Here is a 26,784-nt window from a genome sequence, read left to right on the forward strand (position 1 = left end):
TAGGCCTTTTAGGGACTTGAACCCTCTTACGCGTTTTAGGCTGCAGGACTCGAACCCACACCTTTATACAGAATTCTGGACTTTTCCGGGACTCCAAACCCACATGTGTTTTAGGCAACATGACTTGAACCTGTCCCTGAGATTTCTGGGCCACTTCGGGGACTCGAACCCCTGAAAAAGCGCTTTACTTGCCTTGTCGTTGTGGTCTGACTGGTTAACGAATAACGTCAATCCGGACCCAGGGATCAGACCAGTCGATTGGCCGGCGTAGAATCCACTACGACGGACTTTCCTCCGGAGACCTAGTCTCACGGGCTGTGCACAGACTTCAATCGGCATGGTCCTCCCCCCAAAGACGCAGATATGTTGTCATCCGGCTCGAAGGACCAAAGAATGTCAGATAAATGCATCTAGACATTAAAGAAAAACACAATTATAAACAACAAACCACAACAAGAATCAAGTTTCTCATGCACGAGGGAGAGGAGCAAATGTGTTGGAAAAGGTCCAACACGTTTCTCTTCTCAAAGGTCTGCCTCTCCTCGTGCTGCTTTTATTAAGAACACAAGAAAGAGGTAACATTTTCAAGACAAAGAAAAAGTTCATTAGGGGGTGTCGTCAAATGACCCTTTTGGTTGGATTCTAAGTTCAAACAGTATCCCTTATCAGCTGAGGAGAGTGTGTCGTAAACCCCTCATCCTGGGTGGGGGATGAGAAGCAGATGACCAAACACACAACTGTTTTCAGAAAAGGTCAATCTGAGTTAACATTTAAAGACACGTTTAAACAAATACATTTAAACAATGATAACAATAAAACAATTTCCTTCACAATGATACAATTATTTCCTCTTGTGTGACAGTGTGACTGGTGAAATCTAGGTTAATCGTCTATCGATCCAGTGATTAAACTAACCTGCAACCACAGCAACAGTTGATCAATGTTTTGTTTGCTGTCTTCTACTGGCTATATTTAGTTTTTTCGTATCACTTTGGCATTAGCATCTAGGGATAAATATACTGCACAAATTGCACCAGAACCTGCATTACAGTTTGTGGCATTTAAGCAATTTAAATGGCTAATTGGGAACAAGTAAGAACTGTTAGGAATTATTGTAAGCCAAATGTACATAAATTGTATAGTTGCGTATTTTGCAGGTTGTTATTTCAACAATCATGTATGAAATAAAAATAGGTTTCGTGAGTATGTAGTATATTTGTAATAAAATGAGTTTGAACCTACTTTCTGGCACTAGTCACATTTCTCAGTGTATGCCAAGCCCAATCCTCTATAGATCCTTTTCTGACAGTGGTTCATGTCCCTGGTTTTGGTCAAAAAGATGCGTTCAGCCCTCAGATCTTCGTTGACAGAGTAGAGGGTCCTGCACACACTGTCATGGTCCCCCCGGGAGCTTCCACTGATTGGACCCAGCTGCAGCCATTTCCATCATCAACCCCACAGTATATCATAGGGCCGGTTTCCAGTATTCATCGCCAGATCGTTGCCAACTATGGTGAAGTACCTTGTCTCATGCTCGTCGTGTTCTAGTGAACTTCTGATTACTCCTGAACTTCCTACTCAAGCTATTATGTCTGTCTTTAGGACAAATCTCTGCAACCACCTCCTGCCTGGGTCCAGTTTCCACCTTGTTCATTCCAAGCCATCATCACGCCAAGCCCTCCAGCCTCGCCGTGCCACACGCCACACTCAACCACCGCTCCACCATGTTAGAATAGATTTATACATAAGTTATCCCATATTTACTCTGAACTTTCTAGCTGTAAAAGTGTATTACTTGTCTGAGGGACAGAGCCTGCGGAAGCAGGGCGGATCTTATGTCTGCATTGATCTAGGAAGCAGGAGTCCCCTTCTAACCTTTGACCTACCAGGATTACCCTGAAGCCACAAGCCACAGGAGCTGACAGATGACCCTTGATCTGCAGAAATGACCCTGATCTCCTGGGGTTAACTAAGGAATTTCCTGAGAATGGACGTTTCTTTGTGTTCTCATCATTATGAGCTGTGTGTGTATGTGTGTTTACAACCACCTCCTTGTATGCTGCATGTTAAGTAACGCCCAGATTGTAATAAAAGTGAGGAGGCAGACCTTTGTAAACTCAGAGCACACGGAGAATGGCTTGAGTACGTTCCTGTCTGCTCTCCTCGAGAAAAGATAAAATGAGTCTGTGTCCTTTCTTCCAGCTCAAATATAGTTGAGAAGTGTTGGTTTAGTTTTAGATCCAACATTTAATTGGTCCTTCGAGAGCCGGAGATCAATATACCTGAGATGTCCCGGTGAATCGGTGAAACTCCAGAGATTGTAAAAACCGTGGCCACAGTCAGATCCCATTTTTGGGCTGGTTTTTCTCCGGTTCCCTGGAGCTCGATGGTTGACGATACTCCACAGTTTGGGAGGAAGGACACTGTGACAACGCAGCCTGAGCAGTGAAGGTCCTGCTGAACTGTGAGTAGAAAACGTTTTCTTCGATTGGACGGCGGGGTCCATTAAATCCCGTGATTATTTGGCTTGGACGGCGGGGTCCATTTGAAAAGCCCGTGTTTCCTAAATTTGTTGTATAAACCCTGAGAATTCTAGACTCTATCAGGTACCGTGGTATTTTTCTAGGTGGTTGTGGAAATTTGTCAGATGTGTTCTGGCATTGTTGTGCTTCGCGACCTAAGGATCAATACGCACATGTCAGATGTGGTTTCCTGACTGGTTTCCTTAAAGACCTTCATTTTATTTTTATTTTTATCTCCGGACAAGCGCAAGCGTTGTGTGACTGGTGGATTGTTGTGAATGAAATGCACCGCTGTGAATGTCTGAATGAGAAGCGAATGACTGGCGTTTCTGTTGTTTGAATCATAATCAAGAGTATTTGAAAATTGTTATCATAAATAACTGAAAATGGGAAAAGGACAAAGCAAAGAAGGTGTCAGATCTTATAAAGAGGATGTTAATCAGTTTGTGGAAGATATGGAAAATTTGAGGAGATCATATCACCTAAATGGACAAGGAGGATGATATAGTAAAAAAGAACAGGGAATGAGTTACAGAAAATGGGAAAAGTGTGGTTTTGAGGATGTGGCAATGCAGAGGCAAGAGGGAGACAAGAGATATAAAGTAAAAAGAAGTGAAGAGCTGGTCATTTGATAAACTGTCATTTCTGATAAAATCTAAGTGGGACATCTTACTTCTATCTTGAAGTCACCCTCTTTAATGTCAAGTCTTGCGGAGATTTTGGAGGGCAGAGTTGAGTTAAATTTAGCTCTTGACACAATGATTGCATGGTAGAAAGGATTGTTAATTCCCATCACAGCATAGGTGTCCATAGCAAAACTGTAGGAGGAAGTCAGTTACATGAATGTTTACTCTATTAAGACATGAATGACTAATAAAAATGTTTATAACTAGAGTTCACCTGGGTCTGATTTCAGTCTCAAGCTTGATGTCTGTCTCCAGAAGGCGAGAGAGAGGAAAGTCTTCAGGCAGATGTGGCAACAGAGTTGGTTCGACTAAAGAAACCCAACAAAAATAAATATTAATTACAATTTTCCAAAGAAAATGTTCATTTGAAAGGGCTGTTTTTTAATGAGGCTACATTGACTTGCCCTCGCAAAGTAATTAAGTAAATCTTTTCATAGTCAATCATTTTGGTTGGGTTGGGTTGGGTCAGTATTTATTTTTTACTTACTTTTAACGACAGCTCCAGCCACAGCAGCAGAAAAAAGACTGAGCTGCACTGAAATACCAGTAGCAGTAGGTATTGCGCGTCGCATCTCAGTATACATCACAGGCATTGTATAGTTGAAACTGACACCAGAGAGTAAAAGAGTCTTCAGAGCTTTTACACCAAAAGCCTGAACAGAGGGACCACTGGCTAGCTGTAGAAGATGGAAGCGAATGGAAAGTTGATACACATGTGGTTTGTAAACCTATGTTAGTCATGAACTTTATTGACTAAGCTGTGTCATACCGCAATTGCCTGCTCAACCATGGGTTTATCGATGTTCGCAAAGGCAATCTCTTGTCCAAAAAGCTTGATATAGAAAGAAGCTAAGGGTTTGTTGTTGGGCAAGGACCTCCACTGAGAAAGCTGTGGAAAAGGATATAATGCTTCTAATGTGGGACATTTCACAGAGAATTTGTGCATTAATGACTTTAAACATACGGCCTTGATAACACGTTTCATCTTGGTGATCCTGTCACCACTTTTTAGAACTGAAGGGTTTTTCAGAAGGGTCTCTTGAAGTCCATCAGTTCTTACTCCAATCTAAAAAATCCAATGAGTAAAGTTAGGGTTAGAGTTGGTGTTAGGGTTAACTTTTTTGGTTTTAGCTTTCTTTTACCTCCAGAACATCAGCAGCAGCTCCAACAAAGAAGGCTTTGGTCTTGGCAACAACAGATCTTGGCAGGAATGTAGCAGCATCGTTGATGTAGAAAGCGGTAGCAGCAGCACCAAGCATAAAAGAGCCTGATGAAGTGTATAAAGAGGTTTTGTTAAAATAAAAAGATGGAAAAAATGAATTAGTCTCATCTTTCCATAAAAGCAATCTTACTGCTATAGGCTTCCCCATAGACAGCTTTGCTGTAACGTAAGCTCAGTCTGTCCAGCTTTGGACTCAGGATCTTCATGGCAACATTACAAGCTGCAGCTCTGTTAGAAGAGAGACAACTGATAAACATCGGTCCCAACATGTAAATAGACTTCTAAAAAATCAAGATTAGGAATAGGAATCATGATACTTACACTGATGGATGAATCATGGAAGCGCTCCTGCTCAGGGACTTCATGTGAGAGTATGTGAAGCTGGCAACCTGCAAATTCTCCTCTGACTTAACAGCATTGGCAAGGGTGGAAATCAGCGCCATTGAAGGATTGGTCTCAAACAGCACAATGCATGAAAGCATACGAAGCTCTGGGTCAAGAGCCTTGTCCATGTAGAGCTGAAGAGCCAGTTCCTGAACCTGTTACCAAAAAGAAATGAAACCATGAATTAGCTTTGAGATAAGGGGATGAGGGGGATATTTTAAAATAGTAGGTAATGCCCTTGAATTCACCATTCTTGGTTCTTTCTTTGCAATGTTCCTCAGAGCCATGATGGCTTCAATATGGACTGTGATTGGCAGAGAAGCAGCAGCAGTGCCGTGAATGGGCATAATCTTTGTGATTGACTTGAGGCTACTAGGGTGTCCTGCATTTCCCAAAACCTTCACATACAAAATGATGTCTTCTGTTTCGCCCTTAGAAACTGCCTCTGAGAGACGCTTCTGAATTGGCTGTAAGGGAAAAAGGAAGATAGGGGTTTTTCAGCACACACAAACACATTCATTAATCCTAAATAAAAAAATTGACAATTGAGATTACTTTTATATATTCGACAGGACAGACATCTGACTCTGCACAATATTTGGAAATCATTGTGCCGTATCCGAGGAAGACGATCTCACGTAGAACTGGGTTGGCGTTGAGTTTGCTGTCTTCTGTCAGGGTCTAAACCAGTGCAGATATTAAGTATGTTTCAAAGACTGTTTATACGTGCATATAATCATTTCCTCTATGATGTACAAACCTCAAACAGCTTGATGGATTCAGGGTTTGCTGTAACCATGTGAACAGCTGCAACCAAGGTTCTAACTGCCTCAGTAACACTTAAGTCTTCAGATGTAAATTTCTCCTTGATGAATCTGAGAGCAGCAGACGTTCCTGTGGCTGGAATAGCTTCCAAGAGCCAGAGTCTAAGAAAACATTAAACAATAATTTTTTTTCCATTTTTTATTTTTCTTCTTTGGCTGAGCAAAAATGTTGAACGTTTAATCACTGAAAGTTACCTGTGAGAAGGCGTATCTCTGTACTTGCTCCAGAATGCTTCCAGGTCTTCATAGCGGGCAAGACGTAAAAACTCAACCAATTCCAAATATTTCAGAGGAGCATGATCAGTGACTTTCTCTGCATTATGGGTAACTAGATGATTCAGAAGCTCCTCTGTCTAAGTTTTCAGAGAGAGAAATGCGTGTCGGTGAAAACCAAAAAGTTCCCCATGTCTAAACTTTTTCCTCTTCTTAGTATTTGAAGCATTTTGACTCAGTACCTGTGCCTGTTCATCAGTGACATTGACAAGCTGAAGTGGTGTCCACTCAAAGTCATTAGTGAACTCATACTTGAGAGATCCACGGTGATGATACTCAGCAGAAATTGGTGCAATGGAGGAATCCTGAATCTCTTGGAAGACGAAGGTTTGTCTTCAAGGTTTTGTAAAAAGCAAAAAATATATATCGGTAAATATATCGATAATATGATACAAGTGTATTTTTGATCTGTCTCACTATTTTTTTATTCTATCTTTATTTTGGCGTACTTGGTCTCTGTTTGAGCAGCCCCATAACTCTCAGAGAACGGTGAGAACTGGATAAGCTCATTTACATCTGCCTCCAGGATCATAACACCACTAAGAACTGGTTTCAGGGTGTATCTGTATGATGTTGAACCTCTTAAATTCTTGGATTCCTGCAATCACAAAATTCTTTTTTCCAGATTGCTATTTTGAGGATCTGTTTATGTATTGAAAGGGTTTTGAGCTTACCTGCTGGCACTTGTCGCATTTCTCTGTGTATGCCAAACCCATGTCTCTATAGACCCTTTCCTGACAGTGGTTCATGTCCCTGGTTTTAGTCAGGTGAATGCGTTCAGCCTTTACATCTTCATTAACAGAGTAGAGGGTCTTGCACACGCCTTGAATTCCAGTCTGAGAAACACAATAGCTTTTCAAATGAGAATCAAAATACTTCTTCTCGATGTTTAGAAGAAAATCTTTGGCTTTTTTACAAACCTCCTGGAGATCATAAACGTTGTGTGTCTTCTTGATGTTAAGCTGAATGATGTTAAGGACGGCTCTGTAGAAGTTCAGGACCAAATCTGAGACTCCTTCGGGGGCATAAACTTTTCCTACAACACCATTGCTGTATTCAAACTTGATGGGAATATTGAACTCTGGTGTAAATGCTTTAGGAATATTCCCAATTGATTCTGCATGTTCCTTTGGCCAAAAGCCAGTGAACTCTTGCATCATCACATCCTCAACCTACAATATGAAAAAGAAAACAACTTTTAAACAGGTCGTTTTCATTTGAAAATTAGTGTATTGTTTTTTCACTCCTAGCTATTTACCTTTAACATGTATGTGTTTTTGTCAAATGCACTTATGAGAAATTTGCAGCTGGCGTTCATCTTAGCTCTTGCCAAACCCTCCTCGGGTAGACCGTTAATGACGGACATCTCATACATATACACATACGTTTTGCCAGCAGAAAATTCAGGAAACACAGTTGCACCTAGATGTTGATAAACACATTCAGAAAAACTTAGATTAATTAGAATTTAGTTTGGAATTTTGATGTTGCAAATAGTTTAAAAAGCTTGTAGGAATCTCACCATGGTTGGAAGCTTGTCCAGCTGAATATAAAAAAGGACAATGTTACTCCTTCAGTTTCATGAAACCTTTTGATGTTTTTTTTAAAGATATTTCTTACTAAACCACAAGGCTATAGGTTTCTTTAGAAAATAAAAAGAACCAAGTAATCTTCTAAAAAGAAACACTTCTGATTGTACAGAGAAGTTATTAAAGTTGGAGATTAAGTTAAGAATAGAATTATTACAAGAAAGAAGATAAAAGAAACAAAGGAAATACAAAGAAATTCTTTGAAGAAAATGTGTAAGTTTTTGAGAAGTAAACTGATTCAAAAGCCTGATACATTAAAATGTTACAAAGGTTACATTATTTAAATTTAATCCTTTTAAAACAATTACCAATGAAGTTTTTTAAGTTGACTTCTTGAATAATAAAAACTAATTCATTAGATAAATAAACATGCTACCACATTGTAACAAATTATATCATCATCAGCACCATTAATCCTCATGCATTGTGATGAGTAGCTTAGAGTTGTAAAATCTTTAAAAGTTAATTTTAAATCAAACATGGTTTTAAAATCTAATATGTGCTAAAGTTATTTAGACATTAAAGAAAATGTCATTGACGAAGCATAAAACAAAATCTGAGACTTACCCACTAGGGCTAGAGACAGAGCGAGCACAACTGCTCTCATGGTTAAATGGGGCTGTGCTCACATTTGTGCTGGCCTTTTAAAGGGAAGCTCTGGTCTGAAAAAGGTTCTAGCAGAGCCCAGTTGTAAATCATTGCATAACTGATTGCTGCTTTGACATGACAAATGACCTACAAATTTTTGGAATATTGATGGAGAGGTTAAAAATGCTCCAATACGTTGAAATGTTTCACTAGAATGACAAAAAAGTGTGTTTTTTTCCTAGAAACCAATGACCCCCCCCCACCACACACACACACACATTTCACTGACAGAAAACTTGTTCTCGGTTGAATTTCATCACATTACTTCCAATGTGGGCCTATAATTTTTGACCAAGTTTCATGGTTCCTTCAACTTATCAGAAATTCGATTTCTTTGAATCTTAAGCTTTTGAGTTCTGAGTTTTTATTAAATCATTGAATAATATACAATGACTTGGAAAGTAATTTTCAAGGTCTTCATAAACAATGTGCAAGGGTTGCTTTTTTAAGTTAAGTTTTGCTGGTTTTGTCTTTTAGTTCATTGTCTTTTTAAGTTATACTGACTATTATCAGTTGCTCCATGTCTTGCCCTCTGTTTTGTGACTGGTTTTTCGTCGTAGTGGTTGATAGCTGATGTTTTTTTATGTTTGTAACTTTTGGTCGCATTTAACGTTTTCTCTAAATTTAATTCTTTCTAGTGTATTAACATCAGATATATCTGGCATAAATGAGGCTCCAGAATAGCAAAAGGCTCAGTCTGGCAGAGATATAAAGGCTATAACCTTATGTGTACTGGACTTGTCAAAATTTTTTGATTTTCCCTCTGTACATTGTCAGTCATCCAGGTAGATTCCATCAATTAGTACATAAAAAAGCTGTCGATATAAAGATAAAACTAGTCCTCTTGACTATTTTTCTTCCTCCTGGAAATCTTTTTTTTTTTTCCACCTGATTGTTTCTGAAACCCTCTTACTCATCTTTAGGCCACTGCAGCACTGTCCTTGTGTTCTCGATCTGAAAGTGATTTTCTGAAACATGAAAACGATGAAAACTTTTACTATAAACCTTTGTGAGAATTCACTTCAACTCATGCAGGAGGGCTTTGAATTTCTGTTTTAAATAAAAAATGTAAAGTCTCTGTGCCTATTTTAACCTTATTAGACCAAGGGAGGAGGGCAGGGGACTGCCAATGTTTTGTCTTTTAGCTGCTTAAATGAAAAAGAAAAAAGGAAGCACAGCAGTTTTATTGTATTCACATTTTTAAGTTCATCTTTGTTTCATCTCAGTAAAATGGTGGTTTCACCAAAAAAGAAAAAAGTTGAAGTTTAAAAGCAGGTTTTTTAGTCCACAATGCTTTTGTGTTACAGTATAAAAAAAACAACCATGACTTTCTTCTTAAACGGCTTAGAAAAAACGTCAAAATGGCATGGCAGATGGAATCTCTATTAAAACAAAGTCTCACATTGGTCTTTTGTAGAGCAACAGTCTTGTTCCCACAAGGGGGAAACGTCGACCCACTACACCCAGCGTACTTGAGATCGACCCAAAGCATTGTGTTGAGACAGCCTCAAAAGTGCATGTGGCATTTCATAGTGCCTTCAGCAAAGTGGATTTATAACAAAATTGTTTAAACCCCAACCCTAAGCAATTTTACATTTACAAAAAAATACTATCAAAATATAAATATGAAAAAAAAGCCCAAATTAAAAATAATGAAGTAATCAATAAAAGCCACGTGGAAGATAAGAGTTATATAAGTAAAATGTTTGTTTCCTTATGTTTAAATAAACGTTTAAACGTTTTTATGCCACGTGCATTTGGATAAAGTAAAAATAATGTAGTGGTTTGTCTTTTTTACTCAAAAGAATTGATCTTAGGAATATCTTTTTCACATTATGCAAAGAATTTTACAGTTTCAGTAACAGTTTGATTTTAAAATTGGTTTTATTCCTAACAGGTGATTTTTTTTTTTGTATGTTTGTCTTTTTAAGTGTCCCATATAAAGACACCCTGACATTACCGGTAGTTATTTGCTCTTATTGTTTGTTTTGGTCAGAGTGATTCCTAAGGTCAATACGTTTATGTACAGTGCAACTGAGCAGTCTGACCCTGAATGTTTTTAATTTGTGACAGATTACTCGCAAAGGTTATTCTTTCCAATAATCAATGGTTTTAAAGGCATTTTTTCCAGGTTTTTTCCCCCCATTGATTCATCTTCTAAACCCGTTTTGTCACATTCGGGGTCACGGGGCTGCTGGAACCTATCTCGGCCACTTGTGGCTGAGGCAGGGAACACCCTGTACAGGTCGCCAGTCTGTCGCAGAGCCACAAATCACACACCCATGCACACTCACATTCACACATCGGGACTGCTGCAGATTTCCTACAGAATAATTACACCCATTATAAGGGATGAAGTGCTTCACAACACACATTTTATGTAGAAAGAGGTTCACTAGCTTTCTTATTGACAATGTGTCATTTGTTTTCCAAACCTCCTTTGACCTTTCATTTCTTTTTTATCAAGATTAATATGCAATAACCACAAGAGTTTTGAGTAAGCTACTTGTTTGGTCAGATATTTTTATTATGGCCAAAAAATTGAGAAAATACAAAGTCATTGAACAAAAGAAATGTTTTAAGAACATTGAGAAGTGCAGCTGCAGGCCAGGTGAGCCACTGTTGAGTTCCTCAGGTCAACACTGCTTTCAAAGATGTTACTGGGATCCAAAGTAGAATCTGCACACAGAATATATGGAAGGAAAAGTTAAGAATTTTGGCAGGTTTTGTCTGTTTGTATTACATTCCTTGTTTTCCTCTATTTTGATGTCCACTCACCAGCAGCAAAGCACTTGAAGCCAACATTGACAGAGGTGGTTTTGACTGGAGAGCAGCCAGGCAGACAGCGCAGCACAGGTTCAACAGAGAAGCATGTGGAGTCCTGACCATGGACATTAACCTTCTTCTCCAGCTGGATGGATTCATACTTCATTCGGCACTCTGCATGAAAAGGTAGCTGATTAATGCATGCAGTGCAGCTGGAGAAGAAATGTATATAATGTCAAATGTAAAAGTTCACTTTAAAATTAGCTCACTGATTAGATTTAGCCATACTTTTTCACATTTAGTAATGTAAATCCCAGTGTAAGAATGTACAAGTTAAATTTTATTATCTAAATGTTAAATTTTAAATTTGAATGCAGAATCACCTTTGTAAAACTACACATTATCTACATATTAATCGACATGTATATTTATAAAAAAAACAAGAAAAAAATAGGTACTTCTATTTCTGTCTCACCAGAGTTGTCTTTGCAGTTTTCCGCTGGTAAAATCCAGGAAAGAGCAAAGCTGACAGAGTTTCTGGCCAAGCGTCCATTGGGTGCACGATAATCTTGTTTGACCTCCCCATCAGCATTTCCACAGAGTCCACAGGTCTTGCCTTTCATCCAGTCAGTGATTTTAATCTAGTTTGCCCAATCAGACAACACCTTTAGTGATCATCAAATATACCTTCCACTAATTTATAACCACAATTTGCTCTGCTGCATAATCTCACTTTCCTTTTCTGACATGAAAATTGAGGTGAGCTTACCCTCCATGAGGTCTTGTTAACATAGACTTCATGAAGCCCATGGCTGGATGCAAACACAGAAACTCCCTCCTCATTTTCTCTGATCTCAATGGAAGCTGTAGAACAAGTTACATGAGCAACATTTTAGGATTACATTCATGTTCCAAAAAACAAATGAATTACTTTTTATCATAAAAACTGAGTGGAAACCTGATGGATGCTGGTATGGCAGGCTGGTGAGGGGTATTACCATTCCATTGACCTTAACATGCACCTCACTGTCCTTGGGATACAGATCAATGTCTCTGTAAGAAGAAAGCCACAAATCCTTGTCAAATGGACTTTCTGTCTTTCTGGGGTTGCTTTGTCAATTAACTCACATGTCAGCAATTTTGACATTAAGGTGGTTTTGTTCGGTGGCGTCCTTCATCTGCAGGACCATGAATTTCAGCTCCTCAGTACAGTCTTGTGCAAGAACCTGGTAGCAAGACTCTGGCATCTTGTTCTTGTACCTCCTGTTGTTAAATGTTCTGAGTGTATTGTTGGACAAACTGCATTCAGCTGAAAAAAAACCAACAACTTTATTTATGTATATATTTATTTATAAACAAGTTGTTTCTTTTTTTAGGAATCAATCTTAAGTAATGCTTATATTCAGCAGTCCTCACCTGCAACAGCCTTGGCAAAGACGTAGTGGACTTTATCAGTAACCTCCTCAAAGGGGGTAAGGCTTTTGATCTCTTGCAGTGGAAGGGTGATGGGAAGATGTAAAGTCATGTTGTAATAAGTGCGCTGTAGACATAGAAATATAATATTTAGTTCAAAGGCCTTATTATATTGAAATAAGTCAAATGTGCCAAATAACATCACATACCCTCGGTGTTTTTGCAATAAGCTCAATGGACTTTTCAGATTCTGCAACAACAGTGAAAGAGAGCTGCCTGGTGCTGTTTGCACTCTTTGATTTGATCAAGTCAGCCAGCATTTTGTTGGGCATGTAGTCATAAACCCTGTAATAAAATCCATGTGTGAGATCTGAAATTGAGTATTTCAGTTGTGATGGTAAGAAAGAGTTTTCTTACTTCTCTGCAGAGCGCTTAACGTAAGAGGGTAGTTTCTCCCAGGACATTCTGAGTCGAGCTGCAGGGTTTGAACTGACTAAACCAGTTTCACCAGTGATCATGGTGCTGTACTGTTTACATTCAGCTCCCCAAGCAATTTTAGACTATAATAAAAACAGGAGATTTGACAAAAATACAACTGAGTCTTAGTACAATGCTTTTAATATATGTTCAAAAGATAAATTGTATCTCACCGTGACTTTGTGCTTGCTCAGCAAAACTCCATCAGCACACAACTTCCAGTTGCTTCCAGACAGAGGGAATATGATGATCTGAAGTCTGGCATTTGGTTTGTCAACATAAACAGCAACCTGGTATCCTTGGTCTTCCTTATTGGCTTTTACAGCATGGACAGTGACAACAACAGCAACACTCCTTTCGTCAAGGAGTTCGTTCTATTGGGAAAAGTTCAGGAAGTTGTTTTCAAAACACACATTTGATTAATGAACCGAATTCAACTTGAAACATCTTACTAGTTTTATTTTACTTATTTTATATAAAATCCTTTACCTTTGAGTAAATGACCTCAAAACTGGAGTCGCTGCTTCTGCTTCTAGAACGCTCTTCTGACGCCAAAGTCTGCAGCAATGATATGCTTAGTTTAGGGGACACCAAGGTAAGACAACAAAAAAGCTCCACATGTTTTCTTATTATATGATTTCTGGTTTATGCTTTCAGGATCTACAAAAAATACCTGGTTCTTATGTGCCTTCCTGAATCTGTGAGAATTGACTTTTTGCTGTGAAAAAACAAACGTCAGTTTCAAAATTGGTCAATGGCTATGTCTATGTATAAAGGTTCTTTCTTTGTAATGGAATTGTTTTTAAATTTCTACCATTGAACGACGAGCACTGTCACGAGAAGAACTTGATTCAGCACTAAAGAGTGAAGCAAGGCTTGATGCAGAGCTTGATCTGGATGAATTGCTGAAGGATCTTGAGGAGCTCAATCTGCTACTGCTACTGCTGCTGCTTCTTCTGCTGCTACTGCTGCTGCTGCTTCTGCTACTGCTACTGCTGCTGCTGTTACTACTGCTGCTACTGCCACTGGGGCGAGAGGAAGAGCTAGATGATGAAGATGAGGATTTGGAGGAATGCTTAGAGGAAGAACTGCTGCTGGAACTTGAGGAGGAGGACGAAGTGCGATTCAGATTTGAGGTCAGGATTTTGTTGAGCTTGGACAGCACTGTTCCCGCACTATCCTTCATGTTTATTTGTTTAATGATCTTCTCTGCTGCCTTTGCTCCAACTTTAACTTCCATCTCCAGTCTCTCCACTTCTTCACCTTCAACTAAGCATGAACATATGATCATTAATAGGCTTTTACAGTTACCCCCACACAGTACAAAAACATTTATATTTTCAGCTCTTACTTGGTTTGATAGAAAAAGAAGCATTTTGACTTCCAATTATTCTGTAGAGTGCAGTGTCACGGATGAAAGCAGCGTTTTCAGTGGCAACCTTGAAACAGGCTTTGAGTCCAATGGCACGGTACTTGGCACAGTATCTCTTAGCTAAGAGTGGAACATCTTCTTTGAGATCTTCCTCTTGAATGATTTCAGAGGATATCTATATGAAGGAAATACATTATATACAAAATTACAAGGGACAATTGAGCAGTCAAAACATTTTGTTGAGGGACCAGACTAACTTCTTCAGAGGAAGAGTCCTTGTTAGAAAAAATCTGAATTGGGAAGGTTTTCAAAACTTTGTTTGGCAAGATTGGAGCGATTCTTTCAATTGTTGGGTCCTCTATGTTTCTTGCCACAGTGTAGGTCTCAACACTGTCCAGAAATAAAATTTCATCAACCAGATTCTACTTCTCACTGTAAAAGAAGCAATGTGTTTTTTATAGACAGACGCTTACCTTCCAGCTGTGATGTTTTCAGGAGCAGTAACAGGAAGTACTTCTATCTTAAAGTCACCCTCTTTAATGTTAAGTCTTGCAAAGACTTTGGATGGCAGAGTTGAATTAAATTTTGTTCTTGACACTAAAAATTGCTGGTAAATTGGAGTATTGGTCCCCATCATAGCATAGGTGGCCATAGCATAACTAAAGGGGAAAAAAATACATTTTTCAAATAGTGTTTTTGTTTTGAAAATGAATGAGCTTTTGTTTCAAAAGAATTGATAACTAGAGTTTACCTGGGTCTGATCTCAGTCTCAAGCTTGATGTCTGTCTCCACAAGGCGAGAGAGAGGAAAGTCTTCAGGCAGACGTGGCGACAGAGTTGGTTTAACTAAATAAACAAAACCAAAAGGAATATAACATTTTTCAGAGAAAATTTGGTTTACATAAAATTAGCATTACAAAAATTCATGTGATTTTTTTTCTTTCTTTTCATTTTCAAAATTACCTTTTACAACAGCTGCAGCCACAGCTGCAGAAAAAAGACTTAGTTCGAAAGGAAGACCAGAGGCAGTGGGTAATATGCGTCGCACCTCAGTATACATCACAGGCATTGTATAGTTGAAACTGACACCAGTAAGTAAAAGAGTCTTCAGAGCTTTTATACTATATGTCTGGGCAGAGGATCCACTCGCAAGCTTTAGAAGGTGGAAACACTACACATTAGGGTTTGACAACTTAACTTAGTCATTAGGTTTATAGACTAAGCTGTGTTTTACCGCAATAGCTTGTTCAATCAGGGGTTTATCGATGTTCGCAAAGGCAATCTCTTGTCCAAATAGCTTGATATAGAAAGAAGCTAAGGGTTTGTTGTTGGGCAAGGACCTCCACTGAGAAAGCTGTGGACAAAGATATGATGTTTTTAATGTGAGACATTTCACAGAGAATTTGTGCATTAATGACTTTAAACATACGGCCTTGATAACACGTTTCATCTTGGTGATCCTGTCACCACTTTTTAGAACTGAAGGGTTTTTCAGAAGGGTCTCTTGAAGTCCATCAGTTCTTACTCCAATCTAAAAAAAACAATGAGTAAAATTAGGGTTAGAGTTGGTGTTAGAGGTAAGATCTTAAGCCCGAGCCCGAGTCGTCGGGGACTAAAATGACAATAATTACGTTTGGGTCGGGTCGGGCCGGGCTTCTCTCTCGCTGACTTTTTTAATAAATATATTGTAATGGCTGCAAAGAAGCTCCTCAGGCGGGCGGTTGTCAAACACCGCACGAACCAAAAGGCACAGCCAGCTTCTTCTTAAGGCCCGTACACACCGGGACGAATATTCGCCAGGCGTTATTCGCCAGCGTTTTTCGCCACGTTTTTTGTGTTCACACCCAGGCGATTTTCGCTGACGATGAGTGGAGTGAACATGCAATTTCATTCCCTGACATTAGATGGCGCTTAATGTAAAACAGAAATACTCCTGTACACAAGGTGGCGCTGCGCAACTTTACGCTTCTGAAAGTCGCTTTTCACTCAGAAGAAGAGAGCAAGTATTTACACGCTTGTCAGAATCAAACAAAGAAAACATGAATATTTCAAGCACCAGTAGCTCCAACTGGTGCTCTGGGTCGGGGATATTTTAGAATGTCCGTCATTATTGCTTCGCGGCAGTGTAGACGCTACTTGGCGTCTATCTTCTTCGCTGGTATGTGTGCTCAGCAAGGCAGTTTTGTGTTTGAGCGCCCCCAAGTTGTGTTTTACTGTAACTTCAGAAGCTCCAGACACGTGAGCAAAAGCGCCATTCTCATTGGTCGAGTAGATTTCGACGCGACGCGTCGAAAAAAAAAAACGAACCCGAGGCGTTTTTTTTTTTTGACGCTTTAACGCCTGGCGTTTTTTCGCGTCGGTGTGCACACTCTCATTGGTGCCCTTTGTTTAGTCACGAGGCGTTAAACGTCGGCGAAAATCGCCGGCGAAATTCGTCCCGGTGTGAACAGGCCTTAACTCAGAGAGAGAACGTTTACAGAACGCACACACAGGTAGACCCCGCCCCCTCTACCCAACCAGTCACCAACCCACCGTTGATTGACATACACTGTGGTCCAGCAACTGGCAGAAAGAGGGGGGCGCCGGCCACCCGCAGCTCTGTCCAAACTCTGGGTCGTTACAATATGTTTATGAAAATATATACTAAAACGATGTGTGGATACCAAACTAAGGAAAACTTGTTATAAATAAATAATTTGGTTAAAACAGAGAAAGCGCTGTAAGGTTGTTGCCATATAACTACTAACAGGAAGCGCAGACGCAGAGCCAGGGCATGCTTTGCGCATGTGTCGTGAATGTAATCTTCCCTTCGCAAGTCTGCTTCTATTTTGTTTAGGTATCCCCGATATGGAGCAGCAAGATGTCAAGGATAAACTTAAGACAGGGGAACTGAAAAGGCAAACATGCACCGCAGCGGCTGCAGTATTTCTCCGCGTGATTAAGTGAGTGTGCATCAAGATCTCTCTTTCACTCTCTTTGTCTGGCCTCTTATTCTGTGTTCCAGCATTATTTCGTTGTTCAAATGAATTTATTATGATCATAAAAATATGTAGATTATTTAAACCTTAAAACCCTTTATGGGGCAAGTGACTGTTTTTTGGTAATTTGAGCACATGTTAGTTATCACGCCCATCCCCCGTCTCAGTGAGTTCAAGAATCATGTGATCTTTACCCAGCCAATCAGCAAAGATCATCCTACATTATAGGCTACTCAATTGTGCAACTTTACCAATTAGCAGAGACTAGGGTCACATCAAATTTCCCTTTTTCTTCAAGGTCAGAAAAATGTGCTTTTGCAGCTCTGTTCACTGGACATTTTCAAAGGAATCGTCAAAACTAACCATAGTAAGTTGATGAAACTCATACATTCTATTGTTGAATAGTTGTGTTAAGTGTTGACATATAATTTGTTTGCGGAGAATTTATTGAAATGAGTGAAAATACGGCATGAAAAATGCAGGCACCATATTTGATCATACGCCCTTTTCACTAAAAACAAAATTTTACTTGGTATGTCTGTTTTTGGACATATGCCCTATGCATCTAACAAACCATATTAGTGCATTTTCTTTACAAATAAAGAAATACAACTTAGAATATTATGTTTTAATGTTGCCAAATGTTTTATATCACTATACAGTGATTCAGAGAGAATTTAAACTCTGTTTTTAGTTTATGAATAGTGAAAAAGAGTGATTTTTGTCAGTTTATGATGTTATGACAGTTGTTTAATTGCATGTGTTTAATTTTTAGCTTCCATCAATCTTTTATGGCAAGAGGAGGGAGACTGCTGTTGTGCCAGTCCACCCTGACATTAGTGATGTTGATGAGGATCAAGATGATGATGTGTCAGACCCCGACTTCATCCCACCCACCAACAACCAGAACATTCCCAGACCCTCACACACAGTTGTGTGAGGGTCTATTCAACACTTTTGTTATCAGCACTTTTTGTTATTAGCACTTTTATTTATTTATAGTGATGTTCAAATGTTCAAATACATAATATGTGTTTTTCTTATATTTATATATATATATGTATACTTATTGGAATTTGTTTTCCCACTCACGGGCAAGTGACCAAATATGGTAACTTCATTGGCATTGATTTTCTACATGAAATTAAAAAAAAATTGAAAAATGTCACCAATGATATGAAGTCTTGTTATGTTCTCCAATAACACTCTAAGGTTTAATTTTTGAATTTTAGAGTATGTCATTGAGTGCCCTATAAAGGGTTAAGAAATCTGGCGTTTTTTTCTGCCAAAAATACTATGGGATACATTGAAATTTCGGGTTTGCTCGGGCCTGCAAATCAAGTTAATTGGTCGGGTTCGGCTTTAATGCCCACGGGCCTGGGTCGGGTCGGGCTGGATTTTTTAGGCCCGATCTTACCTCTAGTTGGTGTTAGGGTTAACTTTTTGGGTTTTAGCTTTTTTTTACCTCCAGAACATCAGCAGCAGCTCCAACAAAGAAGGCTTTGGTCTTGGCAACAACAGATCTTGGCAGGAAGGTAGCAGCATCATTGATGTAGAAAGCGGTAGCAGCAGCACCAAGCATAAAAGAGCCTGATGAAGTGTTTTAAACAGGCTTTGATAAAATTAAAAGATGGAAAAATGAATTTATCTTATCTTTCCATGAAAGCAATCTTACTGCTATAGGCTTCCCCATAGACAGCTTTGCTGTAACGTAAGCTCAGTCTGTCCAGCTTTGGACTCAGGATCTTCATGGCAACATTACAAGCTGCAGCTCTGTTAGAAGAGAGACAACTGATAAACATCGGTCCCAACATGTAAATAGACTTCTAAAAAATCAAGATTAGGAATAGGAATCATGATACTTACACTGATGGATGAATCATGGAAGCGCTCCTGCTCAGGGACTTCATGTGAGAGTATGTGAAGCTGGCAACCTGCAAATTCTCCTCTGACTTAACAGCATTGGCAAGGGTGGAAATCAGCGCCATTGAAGGATTGGTCTCAAACAGCACAATGCATGAAAGCATACGAAGCTCTGGGTCAAGAGCCTTGTCCATGTAGAGCTGAAGAGCCAGTTCCTGAACCTGTTACCAAAAAGAAATGAAACCAAGAATTATCTTTGAGATAAGGGGATGAGGGGAATATTTAGAATTAGTAAGTAAAGCTTTAACTCACCATTCTTGGTTCTTTCTTTGCAATGTTCCTCAGAGCCATGATGGCTTCAATATGGACTCTGATTGGCAGAGATGCAGCAGCAGTGCCGTGAATGGGTATAATCTTTGTGATTGACTTGAGGCTACTAGGGTGTCCTGCATTTCCCAAAACCTTCACATACAAGATGATGTCTTCTGTCTCTCCCTTGGAAACTGCCTCTGAGAGACGCTTCTGAATTGGCTGTAGGGGAGAAAGGATCTTTATGTTTCCACGAAAATTAATATTTTAAAAGGTTTTTACCAATGAGGAAAAACAAAAAAACACTATTGTAATTACCTGAACAAACTCGACAGGACAGACATCTGACTCTGCACAATATTTGGAAATCATTGTGCCGTATCCGAGGAAGACGATCTCACGTAGAACTGGGTTGGCGTTGAGTTTGCTGTCTTCTGTCAGGGTCTAAACCAGTGCAGATATTAAGTATGTTTCAAAGACTGTTTATATGTGCATATAATCATTTCCTCTATGATGTACAAACCTCAAACAGCTTGATTGATTCAGGGTTGGCTGTAACCATGTGAACAGCTGCAACCAATGTTCTAACTGCCTCAGTAACACTTAAGTCTTCAGCCTGAAATTTCTCCATGATGAATCTGAGAGCAGCAGACGTTCCTGAGGGTGGAACTGCTTCCAAGAGCCACAGTCTAAGAAAATATTAAACATTAATTCAAAAAAATGGAACAATATCCATTTCTTCAGCAAAATAGTTGGATGTTTAATCACTGAAAGTTACCTGTGAGAAGGCGTATCTCTGTACTTGCTCCAGAGTACTTCTAGGTCTTCATAGCGGGCAAGACGTAAAAACTGAACCAATTCCAAATATTTCAGAGGAGCATGATCAGTGACTTTCTCTGCATTATGGGTAGTTAGATGATCCAGAAGCTCCTGGATCTACATATTAAAGAAGCACATTTTTTTCAAAGCATTCCAAGAAGTTCCACACATGTATGAATTCTTAACTTTTATAGTTTTGGATATAGTTTGAAACAGTACCTGGACCTGTAAATCAGTGACCTTTACAAACTGCAGTGGTGTCCTTTCAGTCTCTTTAGAAAACTCATACTTAAGAGATCCACGGTGATGATACTCAACAGGAATGGATGTAATTGGGTTATTCTGAATCTCAAGGAAGACCAAGGTTTGTCTTTAGGGTTTTGTGAAAATAAAAATAAATAAATGTATATTAAATGCAATAAGAACTGGTACCATGATTTTTAATTCATAAATGTTTTTCACATACTTAATCTTAGTTTGAGCAGCTCCATTATGCTCAGAAAAAGGTGAGAACTGGATTAGCTCATTAACATCCGCCTTCATGATCATGATGCCACTGGGGACTGGTTTTAAGATGTATCTGTATGATGTTGAACCTCTCAGATTCTTAGATACCTGTAAATAAAATACATACTGGTTAGGGCTGCACGATATGCGGAAGACTCGCGATATGCGACATTAGTGATTAATATTGCGATGACGATATAACTTGCGGTATATGAACATATAGCAAATGAACAAAAACATTATTTCCATTTCATTGCAACAGTATAAAAATTACATTCCAAATGACCCACATCTACATAGGAGATGGACATCTAACATAAAAAGGAGTCCATCCGATTGGTCAAATGCATAAATGGATTTAATTTGTTTAATACTTCACGCTGCCATGAGATTTTTTAGCACTTTTAAGGTAGCTGTTTATTGCAATTTTTCCCGTCTTCTGCGATATGCATATTGCACAGCTTGATATCGCGATAACGATAAATTTGCGATTTGTTGTGCAGGCCTAATACTGGTTTGTTTTTGAAAGGGCAAGGGCAGGCATACGTTCATTCGTGAGTCTGTCGTATACTTGCAATAAAATGAGTTTGAACTTACCTTCTGGCACTCATCACATTTCTCTGTGTATGCCAAGCCCATGTCCTTATAGATCCTTTCCTGACAGTGGTTCATGTCCCTGGTTTTAGTCAGGAGGATGCGGTCAGTCTTTACATCTTCATTGACAGAATAGAGGGTATTACACACACCCTCAATTCCAGCCTAAAATGCACAACAATTTTTTAGGCAAATGATTATAAAGCCCTTAATTAGAATTTATAGAAGACAATCTTTTAATATTTTACAAACCTCCTGCAGATCATAGACATTGTGTGTCTTCTTGATGGTAAGGTGAAAGAAGCTCAGGAAGCCTTTGTAGAAGTTCAGTACAAAATCTGAGACTTTTTCAGGAGCATAAACTTTCCCTACAGCTCCGTTGCTGTATTCGAACTTGATGGGAATTCTGGTTTCTGGTTCCATTATCTCAGGAAGCATACTCATTAGATATGGATGATCCTTCAACCAGATGCCACTGAACTCATTTATCTCAATATCCATTACCTACGGTACAAGTTAAGTGTAAAATGCATAACATGTATCTAATATTTCAAAGAGAAAGTTATTTGCTTTCCTTTTTTGCTCTTTACCTTCAACATAAATGTGTTTTGGTCTATGGCGCTGATTAGAAATTTGCAGTTTCCATAGACTCCTGCTTTCCCCAAACCCTCTTCAGGCAGACCGGTCATAAGGGATACCTCGTATTTATACACATATGTTTTGCCAGGAGAAAAATTAGGAGCTGTAAACACAGTTTTGTACATGTCATTTTTCAAAAAAGCATTCTGATCATTTGTGATTAATTTAGAATTCAGTTTAGAGCTTTGATGTTGCAAATGTTTTGAAAAATTGACTGGTAACTTACCAAAGCCAGAGTGTTGTCCAGCTAAAAGAAAAAAGAATTATATTTTAGTTCATTATTATTTGTTATTCTATGTACAAGTAATTTACAAGTTTTCATTGGGGGAAAAAGCTATACGTTTTAAGGCTTTGTGTGAAGTACTAAGAAAAAAATTATTTAAAACATTTAACTTTGAATATAGATTATAGTCATGTTGAATTTAAATAAATAAAATAAATAGCCTAAAGATTACTTGTAAATTCAAAAGTATTTAGAAAAAGTCAAAGAAATGTGCTTCATGTTAGTTTAATGAGTTTTATGATTTATTAAACAATTCCAAATGATCTAGCTGTAAGATCTTTTAAAGTTCATCTAAATGTAAGAAGAATAAAAATTTAATGTCTAAAAAAATGTAAAAAAGAAACACAGGAAGTGGTACATTCAATACCTTTAAAACAGGAAAAAAAAACTCACAATAGCAGCTTGGACTTACCCACTAGGGCCAGAGACAGAGCGAACACAACCGCTCTCATGGCTGAATGAGGCTGGGTTCAAATCTGTGGTGGCCTTTAAAGGGAAGCTCTGGGCGGAAACGCAATGTATCAGATGCCAATTGTAAATCATTGCACAACTAACTGCTGCATTGACTTGAGAAATGACCTATGAATCCGTGAAAATTTCATGAAGTGCCTACGAAACCAATAAATCCTCTTACGCAAGGATTTTGAAATGGTTCATTTAAAATTAGGAAAATAACCTTTACTGCTAACAGAGACAATTTGTTTCATATTTTTCAGATGTGTACTTGGTTAATTATTGGCAAATTCTTTACAAGTGGATTGTTCCAATATTAGAAATTTCTAAGAATTTGTTTAACTTTATCCAAATTCCTTTTATCTAAAGTTAAAAAGCTGTGTGGAGTAAAAAATATACAAAAAATGCAAAATAACAGCCATACTTTATTAGTAAAATAGTACGCAAAAGACTGGCAGAAGGAGAACAATTTTCATAGTCTTCATAGAGCAATATGTGTCGGTTGAGAGTAACATATTATTTAAAGTTTAGACTTATTGACTAATGTTTACTCCACTAACCTAAAGAATAGGCAATTAAGCAAAAAAAAAACATTTTTTTTGAGACCATTGGGTCACTCGTTCATCACAGAAACATAGCCATAACCAGGAAGAAATTTTATCAAATAAACCTAAAAAGCTAATAGGGCAGGGCTCTAAATGCACTTTTTTCGTTACTAGCTTAAGTGTCCGGTAGCATCCGAAGTCTACCAGCCAAATGAGATTTCTACCAATCTAATATTTTACAGGAAAATTAATTTATGTATTTGAAAGAAAAAACATTATTCCCATTATTTAGAAAGTTTCAGTTGAATATTTTCTCACAAAACTAAAAACTAATAATAATTAAAAGTATTGTCTTATTGTCTATTCGCACCTATTTTGAAAAATACGTGCGGCTAGCCCTGAACCTTTTTCTTGACTGCACGGACCCAGAGAAAGGATTAAGGTTAGGACGTATTACTTGTGGCCAACATGAATTTACATCACTTTTTATGCTGGTGGCACATAAAATGTGCAAATAGCATAGGCCTTGCATTATTGTGTTCTTTACAGATCAGGCGGTTGTATTTACGAGTCTTAGTCATATCAAAGAGTTACAATGACATGGAACAACAAATGAGTTTGTGTTTGTGATGGCTGAGGTCAGTATGAGCAGATGCAAATTACCAGTGCACCTGAATCCAGCAATTGTGAGTTCTATTAAAGAAAGCACAGAAGTGCGAGAATGCCATGCAGCCTCTGAATGTTGACCATCAATTCTGCAGAATAAAGTCAGAATTAAATGTTTTTTAACCAATTCTGGGATGGATGTTTGTGGTAGGTAGTAGTGAGCAAGAAGACATTAAAAGTCATAGTTGGTTGGAGCCCCCTGTCGGAGATGATGAACTTTGGCTATGTCCGAATTCTTTCACTGCTCAGTCCATAGAGCACTATTTTGTAGTGCTGTCTGACTCAACAATTTCTAATGCCTTAGAAATTTCCCACTGCTCACTAGATACACAAATATAGACCACAATGCATTGCATTTGAACAATTTTTGCAAAAAGAAAAAAAATAGTGAGCATGGTGTCTGAATTGCTTTTAAAATTCAGTCCTATTCTATATAGTTTTAAGTACCGTAGTTCGGGATTAGGGTGGGAATTTGGACATAGTCAATGTCTCACCTTCCAAAGTGGCTAGTGAAACAGTTTTTCTACCTGCCAAATTGAAGAATTACCTACATTTGGTGGGTGGGCGTGTGTTAATTTAGATCTTTGTAAATGGGAAATAAAACAATAAACAGAAATGGTAGCATGTGCCAGTATTTGGGTCTGATGTTTGTGTAAATCAACAAATGGAAATGTATTTCTTTACCAATTAATGACAGTTTGCTTGTATGAAAATCCCATTTTGGTTAAATTTCTTTGGGCTTTGTTGGTTGTAGTTAATTCTGAATACAATGATACACAATATAGATAAATCTTTATTGTAATTTAAAATAGACATAACTTTAAAAAAAAACATTTTCACATATACAACCTTACTGAGTACAAGAGAAGTAAAAGAGATCAGGCCAAGGCATTAGTTTTTCACATTTGAAAAACAGGTTTACTTTTTCAAAGGTCACATCAAAAAAGGCACCCTGACTGCAGTTGCTTGTTCTTGTTATTTGTTGTGGTCAGTGTGACTTCTAAGGTCAGTACATTTTCTCTGTCCATTGTAACTTTCTTGGAAAATCTACCCGCTTGCCTCCTGGTCCTGAATGTTCCTCATTGGTGACAGGTTGTGCAAACATCATCTCCTCTTATTATTAATAATTTCAATTTTAAAAAACACAAAAAAACTTTTATTTGTTGATATTTGGTATCCAGCAACAAAGCAGATAACATACTGTTGGGAATTGGGTTCAACATTTGATGTTACAAAAAACTGTCTTGGATTTTTAACTTTTGGCTCTCATATTGTCGGGGCGGAGGAGCAATTCTGGAATTCAGGTTGTCTTAATGTTTAGTTAGAGTAACTGTTTTAATGTGTGAGCAAAATGCTGAAGAAAGTCTTTTAACTTCATTGTTATTGCCCTCTTTTTCCTTTGACTTCATCGCTGTTAAGGGTGCAAAGCTTAACAACTCAAACTGCTTTTCAGATAAAGACAAATAAATATTTTTTGGCCTGAATTTAAATGATCAGAGTAGAAGCTTTCAACAGCAGCTTGCAGCAGAAAGACTGTTGCAGGGTTAAACTGCATAAAACTGAAATGCTGCTTCACAGTTTTAACTCTGGACCTTGTGCACCAGAAGCACGCCTCACCCTTAACGGTTCAGCCAGCATTTTTCTTAGGAGAATTTAACACTGTTTGTGCAGATTAGACAGTTTAACTAATCAATATAATTTAATAGTAGCTTTGGAACTATGGCATGAACTATGGAAGACAACAATAATGTACTATTAGTGAGGTTGTATTAAACCTGTTTGTCGACAGTTATATGTCTTGTTTAATTCTGGTCCCCTTTACGACAGTTTCCTGTGTGATTGCAGTGAGCAACACCCTGCCATTATGCCCCCTCAGGAAAAAGGGGCACAGCCCACCCCCCTGAGCCCAGCTATCTCAATTTATTTGCTAAGGGAGCAACCAGGTGAATATTACCTCTCAGGCAGCACCATGTCAAAGCCTGTTATAGCCCCACACTACCCCAAAATCTACTGTCCCCTTTCCACATCACTCTGAACCGACCTACCTGTCTCCGGTTTACCTCTACCCCAACACCTAGCTACACTGCTGGAGGCTGGGTGACCTTGAGGAACCAGTGGTTCGAGGTGGTGCTTGGGGAGGTTCATACCCAACCTCCCCATGCCCACATCACCTTTATCTGTTTTGTATGGTGCTTTTCTTTTATTGGTATAGGTGGAGTTCTTCATTTCTTCCCCTTCATTCTACTCCAGATATGTTCAGAAGACAGATGTATGGTGTTTTTTGTTGCCACCACTTCATCCTCTCCTTCCTTATGTATTTTCTCCTTTAACTGGTGCCAACAAGGTTGGGTACCATTGAAGAAGTTTCCTTGAAGGGTTGGATAAGATGTCTACCGATCTATTTCAGTGGCTGTTTGAGTACATGCACTTGGAGAGTATAACATTTAGTAATTAATTAATGAGAAATGTTCTTTACTCATACTTATACAAACAGTAAGAACTTCAAAATGAAATTGGTTTATTTTTCTCTATGAGCGGTTGACTTTCTGGTTTTCAAAATTCTTAATACGACACGAAATAAGATAGTTTTCAAACCTTGGTCTTTAAAGACCCACTCTGATTAAAATGGTGTTTTTGGTGTTTTTAACATGATCTTGTTTTTTCTGATGCTGGAGGGCCTGTATGAAGAAAATTAAGTATAAAATTCCAATTTAAATGTTTGGGAATCAAGAGCAGAAAAAAAAGCTTTTTGAAAAGGCTTGTAGGTGTAGCTGTTTTACTACCTTCCTCAAATGCCAAAAATGCTTATAAGTCACAGTACGATTTACCCAGTCACACACACTCATGGTTGAATTGGTGACAGAAGTTAGTTTTCTCTTATTGTATTTTATCAAGAAAAAAACATGTCCTCAAAGTTTTTCTTTTTTGAAATTGTGTTGCTCCCTGTAAGGAT

The 26,784-nt window shown here is 38.4% G+C and overlaps 2 protein-coding genes across 2 annotated transcripts; both read right to left on the reverse strand.

Moving 5' to 3' along the window:
• Positions 1–2,590: 2,590 nt before the first annotated feature.
• On the reverse strand, positions 2,591–8,147 carry LOC101173135 (vitellogenin-1-like). The gene is made up of 19 exons (XM_020702291.1): positions 8,068–8,147; positions 7,434–7,454; positions 7,170–7,333; positions 6,832–7,083; positions 6,586–6,747; positions 6,361–6,509; positions 6,094–6,244; positions 5,834–5,991; positions 5,575–5,740; positions 5,370–5,495; positions 5,063–5,281; positions 4,752–4,969; positions 4,561–4,658; positions 4,351–4,475; positions 4,173–4,274; positions 3,978–4,097; positions 3,696–3,885; positions 3,423–3,516; positions 2,591–3,340 (listed from the first exon to the last, which is right to left on the reverse strand). Exons 1-19 carry the CDS (start codon positions 8,105–8,107, stop codon positions 3,178–3,180), a joined length of 2,718 nt encoding a protein of 905 aa, XP_020557950.1. The 5' UTR covers positions 8,108–8,147; the 3' UTR covers positions 2,591–3,177.
• Positions 8,148–10,650: 2,503 nt separating this feature from the next.
• On the reverse strand, positions 10,651–22,634 carry LOC101159180 (vitellogenin-1-like). Its single transcript, XM_004067732.3, has 34 exons — positions 22,580–22,634; positions 22,111–22,131; positions 21,836–21,987; positions 21,498–21,749; positions 21,249–21,410; positions 20,611–20,759; positions 20,364–20,514; positions 20,104–20,261; positions 19,849–20,014; positions 19,644–19,769; positions 19,329–19,547; positions 19,020–19,237; positions 18,829–18,926; positions 18,619–18,743; positions 15,605–15,706; positions 15,410–15,529; positions 15,139–15,328; positions 14,928–15,021; positions 14,650–14,835; positions 14,434–14,566; positions 14,156–14,351; positions 13,619–14,073; positions 13,478–13,522; positions 13,294–13,362; positions 12,978–13,178; positions 12,745–12,887; positions 12,537–12,672; positions 12,331–12,454; positions 12,043–12,223; positions 11,873–11,967; positions 11,684–11,778; positions 11,390–11,555; positions 10,927–11,088; positions 10,651–10,827 (listed from the first exon to the last, which is right to left on the reverse strand). Exons 1-34 carry the CDS (start codon positions 22,617–22,619, stop codon positions 10,727–10,729), a joined length of 5,031 nt encoding a protein of 1,676 aa, XP_004067780.1. The 5' UTR covers positions 22,620–22,634; the 3' UTR covers positions 10,651–10,726.
• Between the last annotated feature and the right edge of the window lie 4,150 nt (positions 22,635–26,784).

The sequence above is a fragment of the Oryzias latipes genome, chromosome 4, assembly GCF_002234675.1.
Source record: "Oryzias latipes chromosome 4, ASM223467v1".
NCBI lineage: Eukaryota > Metazoa > Chordata > Actinopteri > Beloniformes > Adrianichthyidae > Oryzias > Oryzias latipes.

Excerpts from the sequence above, each read along its gene's own strand:
- LOC101159180 (XM_004067732.3), bottom strand. The coding sequence starts at position 22,619 with ATGAGAGCGGTTGTGTTCGCTCTGTCTCTGGCCCTAGTGG. Across the intron at positions 19,548-19,643 it reads GTCCTGTCGAGTTTGTTCAG|CCAATTCAGAAGCGTCTCTC; the intron begins GTAATTACAATA and ends TCTCCCCTACAG. Across the intron at positions 14,836-14,927 it reads GAGACTGAGATCAGACCCAG|TTATGCTATGGCCACCTATG; the intron begins GTAAACTCTAGT and ends TTTCCCCTTTAG.
- LOC101173135 (XM_020702291.1), bottom strand. The coding sequence starts at position 8,107 with ATGAGAGCAGTTGTGCTCGCTCTGTCTCTAGCCCTAGTGG. Across the intron at positions 7,084-7,169 it reads AAAACACATACATGTTAAAG|GTTGAGGATGTGATGATGCA; the intron begins GTAAATAGCTAG and ends TTCATATTGTAG. Across the intron at positions 5,496-5,574 it reads AATCCATCAAGCTGTTTGAG|ACCCTGACAGAAGACAGCAA; the intron begins GTTTGTACATCA and ends GCACTGGTTTAG.